The sequence below is a fragment of the Melopsittacus undulatus genome, chromosome Z (genome assembly GCF_012275295.1).
Source record: "Melopsittacus undulatus isolate bMelUnd1 chromosome Z, bMelUnd1.mat.Z, whole genome shotgun sequence".
In the NCBI taxonomy this organism is placed as follows: domain Eukaryota; kingdom Metazoa; phylum Chordata; class Aves; order Psittaciformes; family Psittaculidae; genus Melopsittacus; species Melopsittacus undulatus.
The window spans coordinates 40092793-40111677 of record NC_047557.1 but is presented as its reverse complement, the minus strand read 5'-3'; the positions used below and the strand labels follow the sequence as shown (position 1 = coordinate 40111677).

General features: G+C 42.5%; 1 protein-coding gene across 1 annotated transcript in view; it reads left to right on the top strand.

Moving 5' to 3' along the window:
- The first annotated feature begins 1129 nt into the window (after nucleotides 1-1129).
- LOC101874778 (guanine nucleotide-binding protein G(q) subunit alpha) overlaps nucleotides 1130-18885 on the top strand; it is a 128332-nt gene continuing 110576 nt past the window's right edge. Inside the window, exon 1 of the mRNA XM_034072632.1 lies at nucleotides 1130-1579. Within this exon, the coding sequence (XP_033928523.1) occupies nucleotides 1444-1579 (136 nt within the window). The 5' untranslated portion in view covers nucleotides 1130-1443. The remainder of the gene's footprint in view (nucleotides 1580-18885) is intronic.

The following is an 18885-nucleotide window of genomic DNA, read 5'->3' as shown; positions in this document are numbered from 1 at the left end:
ATGGGACAAGGGGTGGCCGCGATCAGCGTCGGCTGAACAGTGCCTGCAGCAGAATCGGAGCACAACCGGCGCCACGCGGGTCAGTGCCTCTCGGGCAGCCTCTGACGCGTTCCGCCGCTTCTGCGGCCAGCGCCTTCGCTTCTCCAGCATGCGGCAGCGCCCCTCGGGCACGGCGTCGGAGATGCGGCATTAAACCGTGGAGAAGGGACTTCTCCCTCCTTGTCCCTTCTCTCTTGTCCGTTGTCCCGTTTCCCCCACGTCCCTGCTTATCCAAGCCAGGTCGCTAGGACTGGCACGGAATAAAAATGCATTTCCGCGCCTGAAACCGAGTGAGGAGAACGTGCACACGGGCGCTCGGGAAGTCGCTGCCCAGCAGCTCGAGCCGGACGCAGCAGCCTTCCTCGCGGCCATTTAGTATGAAGAGCCACCGGGTCTCTTGCAGCCCCTCCTTCTGCCTACTCCCCCTTCCCCCCCCCGCTCCGCACAGGGAGGACGAGGGCGGCTCTAGGTCGCCGGGCGCGGGTGGGCCGCGCTGCTGGGAGACCCAGCTCCCTCCGCTTCGCGCCCCCCAACCCCCCCCAGCGTGCGGGGGCAGAGCGAGAGAGGAGGTGGGAGAGGCGGTCCGCCATGTTCCTGCCTCACCACGCCCGCTGAGCCGAACCCTTCAAAAGCCGGGCGCGCCGGGCCTCTGTTGGAGCTCTGCCTTCGTTTCGGGCGGGCTATCGGGAGTCTTTCTAGCTTCCTTTCTTACTGGCAGGGAAGGAGCGAGCCGCGGCAACTCTCTGGCAGCTCCCCAGCAGCAGCTCTCCCAGCCACAGGGCGAAGAGCCCGCCCCGCCGCCGCTGCGCCGGGAAGGAGCGTCAGCCGTGAGGAAGCGCTTCCCAGCGGGCAGCGGCGGGCTCGCAAAGCCGGCGGGAGCTGTGCTCCCGCCCCGGGGCACGGGGAGCGGCAGGGAGATGCGTGTGCGGGTCGGGGGCGGGATCGACGGGCTATAGCGTTCGCACGGGGGTGTGGTGGTCTCGTCGGAAGGCAGTGGGGTTCTTGGCTGCCGGAGAGCGCGCAGGGAGAGTGGTGGCTGCGGGCGGCGGGGGAAGGGGAGCAGGAGAGCGAGGGGTGGCGGTGGCGAGCGGCTCGGCTCGGTATCGCTGCTACCGCCGCGGTGCATGTTTCCATGTTGTTTGGTGCATGATTTAGAGGAGAAGTTGGCAGCGGCTAGTGTCAGCGGTAGGGAGCGGGGATCCGCGCTGCCAGCGGCCCTACCTCTTTCTCCTCGCCGCTGTGTAGTACCGAGGCAGCTGCCTACGCCCGCCCTGCGGCGCCGGGCGGGACTCCCGGGCAGAGAGCGACTGTGCCCCCTGGGCCGGTGCGGCGGCGGGGTGCGTGTGTGAGAGTGTGCGTGCGATTTTAGGGGGGTGGGGGTTGTGTCTGAACCAGTTAGGAAGAATGACTCTGGAGTCCATCATGGCGTGCTGCCTGAGTGAGGAAGCCAAGGAAGCCCGGCGGATCAACGACGAGATCGAGCGGCAGCTGCGTCGGGACAAGCGGGACGCCCGCCGGGAGCTGAAGCTGCTGCTGCTGGGTGAGTACGGACTGCCGTCACCCGGATCAGCCCGGCCCGGCCGCCTCGGTTCGGCCAGGGCCGCCGCTGGCAGGCACGCCCCGGGTGCCGCTAAGGCTGCAGCCCCGGCATCGCTGCCGCCGCCGCGGGCTCCCTGCAGCCGGCGCGTTCAGTGGCGGGGCCGGGGCTGCGGCGGGTCTTGCTGGGCAGCCCTGGGCGCTCGTCGCCTCCGCCGCTGCGGGGCATGTGTTCCCGGCCGCGGGCATCGCTGGCGGCTGGGCGAGCGGTTGCGGGCGGAGGACTTGCCGTGCACTGGGAACGGCCTTCCAAAATGGAGCGGGGAGGGATGGCGGGTGAGTGGGGGAAAGCGGGGGGGCAAATCTCCGGTGTTGTCTGGAGGAGCGGTGTCAGGGAAGCGGGTTAGCGAAGGGAATCCTAGAGGAGTCGCTGTACAGATCGATGGTGGCGGGTTTAGTATCTGCATTGTTCTGTGAACCTCGGAAAGGCTGTTGGCTCGCTGGTCCTATTTTTTTATTGTGATTTTCATTTAATGAGGTAAAGTGGGATAAGAGGCTTACGTTCAGAATGTAGAAAGAGAACCGCAAAGCCCCAGATGCGTCCAGGAAGCCAAGGAGTAACCTGAAGTATGCAGGGGGATGACAGGATCTTTAATAACCTTCAGAATCTACCCACTGGTCAGGAAATAAAATCTATTGTATCATTTCTCTTTATTTTAAACACAGGTTGTTATTTTAGAGCTGCAAGTATGGCGAGGCAGTGTTTATTTAACAGAAATCTGGCTTACGGTAAAATAAGCCTTTTGAATTAAAATACGCCTGCTTGCATCTACTTTGCTCTACTATGCCGTATAGCTGCCGTGGTAATCCACCTTCTGCCGGCGACTTGTAGGCCTTGAAATTTGTCTGCACCACTCTCTGGTGTGTGGATGAGTGGGGATCTTCCAAGTGGATGCGGGATGTTTATGCTGAAGATTTTTGTCTTGGGTTATGTATATGAAAGTCGTGATTTATAGGGAGGGGGAGTAAACTGCCTTTTCAGTGAGGTAGGGAGAGTTGAAAGGAAAAGTCAGAGTGCATTTTTGGTGCTTTCATATGAATATGCTATTCCTTGCAGCTTGTCTTCTGTATATGGAGAAAGGTGTTGGGATCCTTAACTGGTGTAGGCAGTAAGTGGTGGAGACAGATGCAGTACTCCCAGTAATAATGCTCTGTCTCATTTTAGCTGGGTTTTCATTTGTGAAAGTGCATGTTGTGCTATTTTGGGATTGACAAAGAAGATAGGAGATAGATAGCTTGCCTTTGCTTAATTTTATGGATGTTTAAGTATAATTACCTAATAATACACGTTTGCTTCAGGAGAGGTAGTTGGCATATTTGACTTGTTACTTGGGTCCAAATTGTTTCTGTATTTTCCTGATTTTTCTTGCAGTAGTGCCAGAGGCTTCTCTCAACTTTTCAAAAATGCATGAAATTTACTGATTCAGATCAATATATATTAATCAGAATTTGGAGATCACCTTACACACTCGGTAATGGAGAGCTCTGCAAGGTCCTCTTGTCTGTAATGTGAAGTGTAGGCATAGGTAGAGGTAGGCTGGGGTCTGGCTGTAGCATGCAAATGGCATGTAGTGACTTCAGGGAGAACAGGGGCGAAGCCAACCTGCAGAAAATGTTGGGAAGAACGCTTGAGTGCCTGTATGAAAAGTTTTTGCATTCATTATCTGACATACTTGTGAAGTTCTGACATACTTGTGAAGGCACAAGAATAGTGTGCTAGAGACCAAGTGGGGTGAATGTTTGGGTGTTCAGACTTAACTGTATGTGCAGTGCAGAAGCTGTTACTGTGCACACACTTTTGGTCCTTCGTGTTGTCAGGCGCTGTCATTGGTCTGAAAGTGTGTGTGCATGTGCAGCTGTTTGGATTAACACTTGATGATCTCATCTTGTAAAATGCAGTATAGTGGTGAGCTACTGTTGGAGTCATGGGATTGGGTAGAGATTCAAGTTTCAATTTATAAACAAATTTTGAGGAAAACTTTTTGTATTAGTGGGTTTATTTTAAGTATATGACAGCATTTTCCTTTTTTTTTTTTTCAGTCACTCTCACTGCTTCCCCAGCACAGGCAGTTGCTTGACAGTTAAGTTTGTCTTGTTTGTGTGGGTCATTCACACGGTTATGAGACAGAACAGAACCACTTTAAAATACGCAAGAAGTCATTAGAAATAGTGAGGCTGGTAGCATGAAAATATTCTGAAATTGTGTTCCCACCTCAAACTTAAATTACTCATGTTACTTAATTTTACTGTATGTAAGCATAGGTGAGGGTGGGTTTAGTTTGTGGGCTTGTTTTTTTTTCTTATTTTTTTTTTTTCCCCTCCCTGGAAGTGCCAACTTCTTACTCCCACTTTGTAAAAGTATTGTGGGACTTAAAACCCTAAGTGGGTTAAAGGCTTTTGACTATGACACTGAGGCTCATAAAAAGAGTACTAGCACAACTTAAGCTGAGCCATGTTAATTGAACCATGCACGTTCTTCTTGCAAGTAGAATGAAAAGTAGTAACTCAAAAGGTTTTAAGGCACAAAGAAGCTTTTCTGTGCTGGATTGTTTTCTTATATTTCTTTAGAAATTAGATGTATGCACATGCAAATGCACAGATGTAGCAAATATAAAAGAAAAAAAGAAGTGCATCAGGAGGTTTTTTTTTTTTCTTCCTTAACCTGTGGAAGATACAGTGGTTTCTTGCAAAGTGAGTTAGTTTTCTCCTGTAACTGTAAGACACACACAGACACTGCTTGGTACACCCTATTTTTGTATTAATGTTGATTTTTACTTTTCATGGGAGTGGATTGTTCAAAATGTGAAGTAATTTATGGAAAACTTTTCTACTGCATGCAAAGATTATTTTTAAATATTAAAGTAGACCCTCTTTCTGATTAAACATTAAAATGCCACTTTTAGGTACTATTTATACATGATTACTTAATTTTTTGAACAGATTACACCAGGGCAAAGTATTTTTTTTTTTTTACTATTTTAATTCTAAAAAGCTGGAACCCAGCAATATGCACTGAAGCATATTACATAGTAGTAGTTTGGCTAGCACAACTTTGCTGTAATGTTTTAAGGTGCTTTGGAACAAACGCAGTCTTTCACGAATTTGGTTTTAATTTCGTGTGTTTGCCAAACTCTTCTGGATTTTGTTATGGCTGAACAATTTGTAAAAACCCTATGATTGTTCTCCAGAGCTTACAGTTGTTAATATCCACCCATTGTTTGCTGTTATCTGTAAAAACATTTGTATTGTTTTTATAACTGGGAAAAGAAAAAAAAAAGGTGCTTTAACGATTTGTATTGGTATATGCCTAACAAATTGTACAGTGTTCTGCATGCTTGCATGCATTTTAGGCATGTATGTATATATGTATTGTTAAGTAGCAAGAACCATGTCCTCTAGTTCTTACCGTATGTCATTTTGCTTGTTGTTCATGGAAATTTTGCATGGTCTTAGGAAGCAGCATTTAAGCCTGCATGAAAGATTGTAGCCATAAACCTTCAATCCTGGATACCTTCTGCTTGGAGGCTGTATATATTCGTATTATGCACTATCTTCTCAGTGGGAAATGCCTTGAGTATTTAAGAAAATAATCTGGCAGTGTCATGCTAGCTGTCTAGCTTTGCCTATGGATGTATATACCTTGGCCAAATTGAGTACTAGAGGTGTGTGACAGTGTTTGCTCTTTTATGGTGTATGTGCTAGTGTGGTGTCATGTGCAAAACATGGGTTTTTTTTTAAGGGGTGGGTGGTTTTTGTGTTTGAGATAGCGTATGTACCAGTAAAGAGAGTTGCCAGAGTATCCTTTTTTAAGTCTCTGCATTACCAAAGGAAACAGGTGGAAGATAAGCCATTTGAATTAGCATGGATAGCAGCCAGTCTTACATGGAAAGATGTCCTTGAACATAAAGGAGATGTCCAGCAAGCATGCAGGATATGTATGTGTTTCTTGCACCTGTGTCAATTGAATTAAAGATTTAGATGCAAAACTTGGTGAATTAGCAAAGACTTTAGATTTTCTGTAGATAAGTTGAAAATGATGTGGGTCCTTTCAGCCAACAATGGAGTACACTGGTTTTATGTAGTATTTTCTTCAGCTAGAGAAACAAAAAGGCTACCTTATTTTTCTGGTAACTTGTATTTGTATTGGTCTTTCCTACTCACACTGAATACTTCAAAATAAGTTTAGGTAGTTAGGACAGTACGTAACTAAAATGAATAAATAGTTAACACCTATCTTGATAGATAAATACATCTTACTTAGAAGAAGCTGTTTCTAAGGAAATATAATTTTCTGGATTAAGAACACCTGGGTACATTCTCACACAGACGTATGTCTATAAACATATCTTTTAAAATCTTCATCTGGACATTGGTGTGATAACATATGAAGAACATTTATTTAAGAACATATTTAAGGGGTTATTAAAGGGATATTTGTTTGCAGCCATTAAAAATGTGTTGTTGCTGTTTCAGCTTTACGTTTTTAAAAGTGGTGTACACCCACAGAAAGTAACAGGAGCTAGCTGAGGGCCTGAACAGTCGAGGAATTGTAACTAGTTTAATTTTATTCATATGTCTAAGAGCCAGGTGACCTCAGATTTGTATCTTACATTGATAAACAATATTGAGTTAGTGCAGGAGGGAAAAGTATATGCTGTGCAGAAGAATCTCTTGAGAATGACATTTGAGTGCATCCTGAAAGTTAAGGAGTAATTCTGCTTCTTTAGCTGCATCAAATTATTTTTGTTGGTTTTCACAGGGGAGAGCATTTCTTTGGAAATAATATGACAGCCTCTGCAAAATTAATCCCAGGAAGCTGTGAAATAACATTAGAAGTAGATGTGTGTTTAATGGTAATTAGCTTTGTTGCAGTAATAGAATGCTGTAAACACTCAGTGTGTTTCCTTGCACTACTGAATGATACAAGACTCGGGGAAAAATCTTTTCTTGCAGTTGAATGCTACTGTGTGTGCACAGCTATTAGTAATAAAATTATGAAAGTTTTTCAGCATTCACCTTTTGTTTAATTACAAAACCTCTGACTGTCAAGAAGAAAGATCAGGAAAGCAGTAGAAAACCAAGGAGGAATCAGAACGTAGGAAGTATTAGGAAGCATTAGGAAGCCATATATGTAGTGTTCTTAGCATCAAAAAAGGAAGCATGCAGCAGGCTTTAGTTGTTAACTTTGTGTAAAGAAGCTAGGTGCATTAACACTGGAAGGCGTGAGCTTAAGAGACAACCACAGGTTAAGAAATTGAAAGTTTTGAAAGTTACCGGGAGAGTTCCAGGAACAGCACAAATGCATTTGTTTTCTTTCTTTTTTTTTTAAGCTAAACTGAAGAGTAAATCTTAAATGTTTTAGAAGCACATTGTTCCCCAAATAAGTAGTATTGATAGACTAAACTGCAGTGTGATTGTCTACAAATTTTTGTCCTTCATAGATTTTTCAAAGGACAAATGGCATGGAATAATCAAACTACTTAATTTGTACACTATGCTGTGTTTAATGGTACTGCAGTGTTTCATCCCAGAACCCGATGTCAGGTGCAGTAGCCCACAGCAAAGTTTATTTCATTCTGCATTTGAGAAGGTGGCGTGGGTTGTCCACAAAGAAAAAAAATAAGCTCCACCAAAGAAGTTTCTTCCTTTGTCAATCCATACAAGCAAAATCATCTAGCCAAAGCAGTGTTATAAATGATATGGCTTAGGTGAGCCCCATCGTGGTGGTGCCACTAGACTTTCTTAGGAGGAGGTGGTGTGCGGTATGTGCATTGTTTGAATAAAGCGAAGTTGCTGAAAGTAGAAGCCCCTAGTGATTCAGTAAATTAAAGACAGAGGCTGCTATGACTGTAGCCTCAGCACAGCTGAGTGTGTGTCAGCATTGCAGAGCTGTGTTATTTGTAAATCACATTGACCTGCTCTGTGTGTGGAAAAAGTATCTATTAAGAATGGGACTACATAGTTTTGCCTAGTGTTTGGGTCTGGTTTGATCTTACAGCAAATAGATGTATTAGATGTCTACCCAAGATCCTGTCCTCATAGATTATCTATGCCTTTTGTGTCTGGGAGAATGCCATGTGGTCCTTCTCAAAATACTTCAGGACTTAGCCCCAGCTATCAAAAGTCTGTTGAAGGAGCATTTGGTTTCTCCAAGGAAAGCTGTGGAAATGGCAGTTAACACTTGAAATACATTAATTATATTCTACCAATTTCCTATCTTCTGTGAAGAGATCAGTGCAGTTAGGTCCTTATTTTTTTTAAGTTAACTGAAAATACAGCTCTAATCTTGGAAGTATCAAAAGTGGAAAAGAAGGGATTTTTTTTTTCAGATTAGGTTGGCCACCTTCAAATTAAATCTAAGGCAAGAGATGAGATTTGCTATTCTGTAGGAATGTTGTATAACTGTTTGAGATGGAAACCCAACCTGTTAGGAATTCATTCTGTAAGCAGGAATTGAGATTTTAGAAATAACTGGTTTAGTTATGATACACCCATGAAATCAACCAAAAGAAAATCCCTCTTGCTGTAGTTTCATAAACTGAGTTGCCATGTAATAAACATTTTGCGTATGTTCTGAAATTTCCATTAGGAAAAAATATTTTAGAAGGTTTCTGTAGCAGCAATTCCTAACTTACAAGGCTAGAAAAACTCTAAGTTAGAAAAGATGCCATTATTCATTGTGCTTTTAGGAGCTGATGAGGCTCAGAAAGCTGAGAATTGATATGGAATATTAATTTTACTCTGATTCTGGAATTACAAAACATTGTATGTGCCACTTTGTTTCATACATCAGAGCAGTAAAAGCAATGGATATTAAATGCTGAAAGCTGAAGGCATAGTTAATGTATCTTCGGGTTCTTCTATAGCTGTCCAAGTACTTTGGTGATTTGATGTTTGCCCTTTTGGAGTGTGTCACCTAGATGCTGTTAAAATTGACATTTATGTTGATAGTGAAAACCTTTCAAAGGTGGTTTGCAAAAAGGAACAATTGGAAAAGAAAATAACACCAAACCCCAAACAAACGAAAACCAAAAGAAAACAAATACCCCCCCCCCCCAAAAAAAAGAGAAAATCAGACCTACCCAAAAATAAAACCAAAAGCCAAGCCACTAAATACTCTTTTTGTTACAAGCATAGTTTGCTTGAACTCAGTTGGTCTTTTAGGAGAGAAAATGATGATTCTTACAATACTCTACTTCCTTTTTTTTGTTTGTTTGTAAAAAAATAAGTAATAGTAGCCTGGAAACTGAGACACTGTGCTGGGGGGAAGAAAGCCCAAATAGTAAAATACATGGTCTTAACACATATATTTTTAATAGTTCTGGTTAAATTCTCTTTGGTCCTTTTCATTCCAAGTTTGTGTGTTAATGGCACCTGACTTAGAAGTATTCTCAAAAAGGCTATCGATCTTCATACCAATTTAATCTGTCCTGTCCTGAGGCTGCCAGTTTTTACTAGGAGTGGTTATGATGTGTGCGTCTGGTCATCATTAACAATGATGAGATAGGTAGCTTATCTCAGAGTGCAGACCACCAGGCAGGTGTCTGACTGACTTTTGAACACTACTGATCTGGCTCATTATTGAGAGAGATTTAAGAGATCATCATCCCTTTATCTCATTACTGTTGCTCTAATCCATCAGATATCCTTTTAAGTGAATTTCTGTGGGAGGGTTTCATCTGATAAGCTGCAGGTATTGCATGTCATGCCAAAAAGATTTAGTGTAAATCCCCCATGAGAAAGACTTCTCATGTGTGATGCTTTTTTTAATCACTCAAGATAGAGAAAGTTGGGGCTGTTCAGCCTGGGGAAGAGAAGGCTGCGTGGAGACCTCATAGCAGCCTTCCAGTATCTGAAGGGGGCCTACATGGATGCTAGTGTGGGACTATTCATTAGGGACTGTAGTGACAGGACAAGGGGTAATGGGTTGAAACTTAAACAGGGGAAGCTTAGATTGGATGTAAGGAAGAAATTCTTTACAGTGAGGTTGGTGAAGTACTGGAATGGGTTGCCCATAGAGGTTGTGAATGCTCCATCCCTGGCAGTGTTCAAGACCAGGTTGGACAGAGCCTTGGGTAATATGGTTTAGTGTGAGGTGTCCCTGCCCATGGCGGGGGGGTTGGAACTAGATGATCTTGAGGTCCTTTCCAACCCTAACTATTCTATGATTCTATCTTTGGCAATGCTGAAGCTCCAGGCAAAATCAGGCTATGACTTAGCCTTAATCTTAGGAACATGGAACAGACCCTCTTGGATCACAAACGCCAAGTTGTGCCTGACTAATCTAGTGGCCTTCCATGATAGAGTAACTGCATCAGTGGACAAAGAAAGAGCTACAGAATAAGGCCTTTGATACTGTCCCCCACAATATTCTTAATGCTAAACTGGTGACATGAGTTTGATGGACAGGTAGATGGTTAAGGAATTAGCTTGATAGCTGCATGCAGAGAGTTAGTCAATGGCTCAGTGTGCAAGTGGAGACAGTAATTAGTGTTGTCCCTCAAAGGATTGTAATGATCAATAATTTCATTATGACATAGACAGTGGGATTGAATTGCTTCCTCAGCAGATCTCCAGATGACAACAAACTGAGGGGTGTAGCTGGTACACTGGAGGGAGGGGATGCCATCAACAGGGACCTTGACAGGTTTGAGTGCCCATGTAAACCTCATGGAAGTCTAGCAGAGCCAAGAGCAAGATCCTGGGTTCCTTGATCTTGGGTTCTGGCAGTCTCTGACATCAGTACATCCGTGTATTTGAGTAAATTGACTACTTGGTTAAATTAACTATTAGCATCAGTAATATTCTACTTTTAAAGATGGCTTGGCTTGTAGTCATTTAAGCTTGGCTTTTAGTACTATCTGTGATCATAGAAATCTAGAAATATTCTGTGTCCAGGGTAATTTTTGTTCTGTTGGTGTTTATTTACTTAATTCCATTCATTCTTGCATCTTATCTGCAAGGCATGATAATAATGAATACCGATTCATTGTGGTTTTGTTCTGTGTTTGGCTGTCCAACAGAGTAATATGCTACTATTAATTATTAAATCTAGTTAGGGTTAAGACCTAGACTTAAAATAATCTCTGAAGATTGTAGTCCTTGAACCAAAACCAGGTAAAGAATTTGAACAGAATTTGCTAATAGCTTAATTGTGGCGGTACTCCCAATGACAAATGCAAACCTCTGACATAAAACAGTTAATAAGGACACCTTAAGTGTTTTACTTGGAGAAATTTCTGGCACAAGCATTCTCTGGGTAATGGCATTATTGTGCCTGTGTGTTTTTTGTTTTTGTTTTTTTTTTTTTTTTTAACTTACAACTATGCCAGTTTTACTAGTGCAATTTTCATTTGGCTATTTTCAGAAAATACTTGTCTGAATCTTTTTACAGACTTTTTTTGGCCTACGATTTCATGTTGTGAAGTGAGTAACATAATACTTACATTTTTACAGTGCATTTTTTTTGTGTGTGCGTGTAGTTTTCCTATTAAATAATACACAACCAATAAAACAGGAGGAGGTACATAACTTTTGTTTCAAAAAACAAAATAAGGTAATTTTCATTGTTAATTATACAAAGTTACGGTATATATTTGTCAAGCCACTAGTGCATATTCTTATGTTAGAATAGCTTAAAAAATGGAAAAAAAAAAAAAACAAAATACCAACCAACCAAAACCAAACCTCACTAGTATAGTACTTTGTAATGCCTCTCCTTTGTTTTAGTTGATCATATCTGTAAGGAGTGATATATTCTGGAATAATACATCTGTGGAGAAGAGGGTCATCACCTTCTATGCACGTGTGTTTCAATTGTTTATGTGTTGTCCCTGCCCATGGCAGGGGATAGGAACTAGATGATCTTAAAGTCCTTTCCAACCCTAACTATTCTGATTCTGTGTTTGCATGATGCCAAGGTACTTCTGTATAGTGACACGCAGTTCTCTTATACCTTCTGGTTTCTTTGAAAGAAAGGCAGATCTCTGAGTTGTCTGAGCAGAGACATAAGCAAGACAATGTTCATTTGTTGATTTTTGTGTATCTGTTTTCTTAAAAAAAAAACAGTATTTCAGCCTACCAATGTAGACTGTAGTTTGGGTATACAACATTAGTTGTGTATATCACTTCTCAGTAGCTCTCAGGCTTGCTCCTGTGGTTTATTCTCATTTCTCTTCAGCAGTATATCATCTTCGTAATTTACTAGTTAAAAGGTTTTTGGTCACCTCTACAATTAGTGTTAGTAATAATTTTATATTTTTGTTCCATCTTGTGGGTGAAGATACCTACGTTTCTTACCTCAGTTTTAGTATCACTGGGATCCAGTTTGGAGTATAGCTGTCTGATGACTTCTGCCTTTGTAATTTAATAGTTACTGTTTATACAACTGTTACTTAGTGCATGCTATCTTGGTTTGTTGTATGAGTTGCTTAGCAGATGCCTAGCTCCTCAAAACCACTGACTTTGTACAGCAAACCATCTGAAATGTTGTAACTGCATAGCTGTTGGTATGCATTCTCTTTCCCTCACCTTTCCCATCCTTTGGAGATTTTTTGGGTGGTATTTAAAGAGTTACAAGGCAGGAGGACTCCATAGCCAGTCCTTCTGAAGCTCTGTGGTAACAGCTGTCTGGACCTGCTGAGTGACAATGTTCTGATTTTAGTAAATCTTCTGTAATGTTTATCTGTGGTGGGTGCTACAGTGGAGACACTTTAATTGTAATTGCAAATATGGTCTCTATTTGCAGAGATATAAAACCAAACCAGAAATATTTGCAAATTATGAATCGTTTTTCTGTGCTAATAAATGCTTACTTTCTTCAGTAGCAGTTTGGTGAGCAGTTTAGGTCTTATGCAGAGCTCTACAGTTCTTCATTTGACTTTCTTTTAATAACTTGTGAAGTTTCCCAAGTTTTGGCTTACCTATTCCGGTTTTCTCCTTTTATATCCCCTCTTATCCAGGTTGCTTTTATTAGTTTTTACTTTTCTTTGTTTTGTAGAATTGAGGCTGCACAGGCTGATTCATAAAATCTACTGAAATGATTCCCAGTTATCCCTACATTAAATCTAAATCCAGAATTACACGTCATTCTGTCAGCTTTTGCTGAGTAGCTCTCACGAAACACAGCATACCTGTAACATACCTCTACTACTGATGTTGGGACTTCTTTTGTTTACACATAGCAAGTGGTACAGAGTTGTAATCACATGATTTTGCAGTTACTTTTGACTGTACTTGTGCCATGTGTTCTTTTTCTTAAGTGTTTGTGTGGTGCTTTTCTGACTTAGAAATTACAGTTTGTGAACTTGCAGAAATACAAAGGTAATTTGCTTAAGACCTTTAGCATCAGTTACATGGCCATGGGAGATTATACCTCCTTACCTTTTCAACAAAGAGTTTAAAGAGCCCCACTCAGTTGTCTGTCACATTAGTTGTGCTGACACAGCACCAGCTTTTGTGTCAATTTTTCTGTGCTAGAATTTAAACCAGAAATGTTAAAGATCACTAGCTGCAAGTCAGTTCTGAAGAATAAAAGAAAGCTAATCACTGAACTTTCACTTGTGTAAATCTTTGCTTCAGTTACAACTCCTTCAAATCTTCACCTGTATATTAGCAATTTCTTCAGTTTATCTATGCATCGAGAACATTTCTGTAGTTTAATTTCTCCATTTATTTTTATTATTAATTTGATCCTAATATTATTTTGCCTTTTTTTATTTATTCATTCTGACACCCTCACCTCCTCCATTCTTCAGTTTCAATAGTGCAGTGATAATCTGACCTCTCTGACCTGCCTGCCTTCCTGAATGTTTTTCCTCCCTTTCTAACACTGAAAACTGTCCAAACTCTGCAACTCCATCTTCCACAGAAATCCAGTGACTAGTCTCCAGAGCAAAAACGCTGTCATGTATTCTGCTTGTTCCTCTGGTATGGAACAGAAATTTTGTTCAAACTGGGTGTCAGGCTAGTAAGTGTTGGATGTTTAGGTATATATAATTTGAGACATTCAGATAAGTTTGTCTCATGGAGTATACTTCAGGCACATGCAGAATTTTGCTCTTGTTATTTCTGTTAAAGGCAGTTAAGTGAGTCTCTTGATTTGTTTGCAGGCATTTGCTTGCATCTGAATAGAGCGCACTCTAATGGAACAGCTATCCCTGGTGTCTGTGCCTATGCCTCAGGGTACTACTGCAGGCTTCTTCAGTGTAGTGCATGCACAGTGGTCATGGCTCATCCACCTGATGAGCACTGTATGAATATATGCCAATTGTTTTGTATAAGGGTCAATACTGGCAGCAGCTGCTTAGCGCTTCTGTGAAATACAAAAACAGCTTCAGATTGCATGTTGAGAAACATGGCCTTTAGAGGCCTGCTGCAAGGGAGTTCTGCATCCTCTGCAGGGGATGGGGCTTATCCATGGAAGCCACATGCTCCTTATTATCAAGGAGGAAGTGGATGTTCCAAGACCTAACTGCAGTTGGAAGTCTGGCATGCTTATAGGATTCCTTCTTCCGCTTACAACTCATCTAACTTTCAGACTTCTGTGGACAGACTTAATCTTACCAGGATGAGGATTTGAGGCCCATGGGGCTACTACTTGTAGGACTGCTTTGACTTGCATAACTGTGGAGACCAGCAGGTTTTTACATAATTTTCAGACATGCACTGACACAGCCAAAGCATGGTTGGGACTTGACTCTGTGCTAACACAGGTGCAGCCTGAGCTCCTATATGCCCTTGCAAGAAAGTTTCTTTATGTAGTAGAGTGCATAGGCCTCTTCTTGTACTACTTGGGGGGCAGTGAGTTTGAAGTTAGGCTTCCCAGTACAAGAGAGGGAGGCATCAGCAAAAGGTGCATAAGGTGATGAAAGAATTTGAACATCCCTTCTGTTAGTAAAGGCCAAGAGAGCTGGAACTATTGAGCATTGAGAAGGGAAGGTTTTGGGAGGGATCTTGCCAATTTTCATAAATCTCTGAAGGTAGGGTACAAATAGAACAGAGCCAGGCTCTCTTTTATTGGTGGCTAGTGGCAGGGCAAGGAAGCAATATGCACAAACTGAAACACCGGAGGCGTCTCCTGAACCTCAGGATGTACTTGTGTCGTGGTTTAAAGCAAATCCGCACAGTTCGCTCACTCACTCCCCCCCTTTGCTCCCCCAACTCCCGGAGAGTTAGGAAGGAGTATCCAAAGAATTTGGCCCCCACGGATTGAGATAAGAACGGTTTAATTGCGAAGGTATAACACAAATCACTCTTGCTACTATTACTACAAATAATAATGATAAAGCAAACAACAAGTGAAGAGAATACAACACCTCACCAGCCACCGACCCATAACTCACTCCACCCTGCCCAACCAAGCCCTGACCGACACCTCCTCCATTCCCCCCAGAGCTCCAGCCCTCCCGGCTCTCTCCCAGTTACCTCCTGGGCATCACATGCTATGGTATGGAATACCTCATTGGCTAGCCTGGGTCAGGTGTCCTGTCTCTCCTTCCTCCCGGCCTCCCCTTCTCCCTGGCAGAGCATGAGCTCAGAAAAAGGCCTTGAACAAAAAACACCGGAGCAGTAACTCAAAACATGCTCTCTATCAAGCAACTGTTCCCAGCCCAGAAGTCAAAACACAGCACTGCACCAGCTACAAGAAGAAGAAAAAAATGACTGCTACGGCTCAAACCAGGACAACTTGCATTGTGAGGGTGACTGAGCACTGGCACAGGTTGCTCAGTCACATTGGCTCACATTGCTCAGATGTGGAGGCGCCCTCCTTAGAGATACTAAAGAAACATCTAAATGTGGCCCTGGGCAGCTTGTTGTAGGTGGCCCTACTTGAGGAGGAGGTTGTGTCAGATGACGTCCAGAGGTGTCTTTCAACTTCAGCTGTTCTGTGAAATACAGTATTAGTGCTGCAGTATAATCCTGCAGATACAGGTCGGCTGTGTCACCAGTTTACCCAGCCCTTTAATTAGTATTTGTATGAGAATCCCATGAGATTTTATTTCACTATGCTACTATTCACTTACCAGTTGCTTATGGGTGTACAAAGAATTGTTTTGTGGACACTGCTGCACCACTGTGACCCGGTACCTGAGGAGAAACCAGTGGAAACCTTAGTTCTGTAGTTCAGAGGTCTTCCAATAACAGACAATATGCAACATGCTTCTCTGAGAGTAGCCGCCTTTGCTGCTTAAGTCTGATAGAAAACACAGCAGAGCAGCTTGTACCCTTGGGTCGTGGGCTGCATTAGGTAGAATGTAAGCCCAGACCAGTACCAAAAAAATCCCAATAAGTGACATTTGGGTGTGGTCACAGACTCCGTTGTTTTGCCCAGTGCTCCAAGATGCCCTGTCTAGTGCCAGCAAATTCCTTTTACACAGGACAAATTATTTATAGATTTTAAAAAAAGTAACAAGAAAAATAGTCTCTTCTCCTCCCCTCCCCTCTGAACATTCATCACCAACAGAAGTGTGCTGCAAAATTGGGATTATTTGCAAAAAATGAGGGCTAATTTTCACTATGCATATCTATGAAAGAAAGATGGCTTTCTGCCAGTTACTGTGCACTGAATATGTGCATTCCAAAATATATACAGGTAATGTTTTACAACAGCCAGTCTGTCCAGTTGAGGTTGCTCTGAAGTCAGATGAAAAGGCTGGGAAGTGAGGAAGAAGTGCTTTGGCTGCTGGTCTGTAGTCCTGCTATGCTCAGGCCAAGTGCTGGAGTGGCAGAGTAGCCAGCTCTTGCCTTGGCTCCTGGGAGAGGCCACAGCTGACAGGACTTTGGTGTAAGCAGTTGCCTGCTAGAGGGGCTGGTGGCTTCTATTAGGGGACTTGTGGGGATGGTACAGAGGGATACAGGCTCAGGTGCAGACAGGGCACCCCTTTCCAAAGCAACCAGTAGCCCTACTCACACTGTTTTATTGCTTTCTATAGGAACCCCTCTTCTAGCTCGTGCTTGAGGGTAAACTTGTAGCAGTGGTATGGTGCACCTTGTCTCCAGTGTCCCACTTCCAGTGCCCCAAAGCATCTGCTGCTTTGGTGTCCACTGATGACTGATGCCTGGGAAAGTGAAGTGTGAGGCTGTGACACACACCTTAGCTCTGTCTGCATTTGCTCTGCAGCAGGGAAGAATGGAGGTATTGGTGTGGTCCTGTGGTAAAACATCTCATGCCATTCAGTTTGGGAGAGATGGGACATTTTTCAGGCTGCCGTGGAATGGCAACCATGGCCCATCAGTAGGTGTCTTAATGTAAAAATGCTGCTCAGTGCTCCTATTGTAACTAGGCTGTGAAATCCTTGAGGAGGTTCTGCACCGCAGCACGCTAGAGCCAGCAGGTGGTTATGCTTGCCTTTTTGCTATTTTCTAAAACTGGACTTGTTTTGCCTTTTTTTTTTCTTTTTATATAACCCTATGTGATTCTTGTGGTTGGTGGCTTGGTTTTTGTGTTATGTTGAGGTTTTTTGGTTGGGTTTTTTTTTGTTTGTTTGTTTGTTTTCGGTTTTTATGGCTCGGGTTTTTTAAGTTGTCTTCTGAGTCCTAAGCCTGTAGAATTTCTTTGCATCTTGACCTGAAAAAGCAAATGATGACATTGTTTTTCAGGCTGTCCTTCATTAACGGGTCTTTCAGTCCTAGCACCTCCTGCAGAAAAAGGCATATTAACAAAACAGAACCCCAAAACCAAAACAAACAAAACCCTTTCCACCTTATGGAATAGAAGCAGAGAAAATCTTGGAGCTTTTTGTGTACACTCTTCCTTGTGAGGAAGTATAGTGAGTTTGTTAATTTTGTAGTGTATCTTGCTCTATTATGAAGTACCTTGGAATATCTCAGGTTTCCTCCGTTGAGAAGGCTGTAATGAGGACATCTGAATTTAATTTTTATATTTAGGTTTGCAGTTGTAAATGAAGGTTTCTGCCTTCTTGCCAGAAGGGATACTTCTGGTTCAGTTGCCTTACTAATTTAGACTGGATATAAGGAAGAAGTTCTTTACGGTAAGGGTGGTGAGGCACTTGAATGGGTTGCCCAGGGAAGTTGTGAATGCTCAGTTTCTGATGGTGTTCAAGGCCGTGTTGGACAGAGCCTTGGGTGACATGGTTTAGTGTCAGCTGTCCCTGCCCATGGCAGGGGGTTGGAATTTGGTGATCTTAAGGTCCTTTCCAAACCTAACTATTCTGTGATTCTACTAATGTATCACTTTTCACAAAGGGGGAAGATTATTCTCTCCCGAAGTCTTTTTGAAGCAGAAGACCTCCTTGATCAATTGATAATGAAAATTCTGAAGTTTACTGTTTTCATAGTAATCTTGTTCTGAATTTCAGGGAGCTCATTAAGTCCACCAGCAAGCAAGGTGGATAGTGTTTGTGATAATGCCCGTTACTGTAATTGTGTGATGGCATAAATGTCACCTGGGAATACTTCCTCTTTTTCTTAAGCTAATGGTATCTCTAGCAATAAATATTGTGAGATGCTTTTTCAGCCCAGTAATCTCACTGTAATTACAGTCCTATGTGTTACATTTTGGAAGAATGTTGCAAATGATACCAGACTTTATTGTTGCATCAATTAGTGAATCCATACTTATCATCATTTCTCAAATGAAATAAATCATGGTTTAGGCTGATGTAGGTTTTGGGTTGTGTTTTTTTTTTCATTTGCTTTTTAGTGCTTCTCATGCTGTAAATTACCAGAGTATGACTGCATCTCGCCAATTTAGTGATTTTTGTTATCCATTTCAAGTAACATTACAGTTTGGATCTTGCTGCATGTTTCTGTTTCTAAATAATGAGTTTACCTTCAGCTAAGGACTTACTTTCACACAATAATTTTCTATTTGGAAGTGTCATACTGAAACTGATTTTTCAAGTAGGGGAAGGAGAGAGGCAGGAGTTGTTACTCTTACAGATGATACTTTCACCCTCTAGCAAGTCACCTAGTTTATAGACTGAGATGGAGGAAGAGTCTGAGGTACCAAAGCTACCGAAGAGGCAGGTTTTAGTTTACATTGGGCTGGAAATGCTTGCCAAGGAGTAGTAAGATTTTCTGTGTTTTATCCAATTATTTCACTAAATGTCTGAACTAAGCTTCACTTTTAAATATCTTGGTAACATGTCCTTGTCACAATTTCATAAAAAGTGACTGTCTATAGAAGTTCCTTTTCATTCTTTTCTATTGCATCCTGTCAGGTACTGATGGTTTTGGTGGCATCAGTAATTCATTTGTTCTGAAAAACCTTACTGTGAGATGTATTTG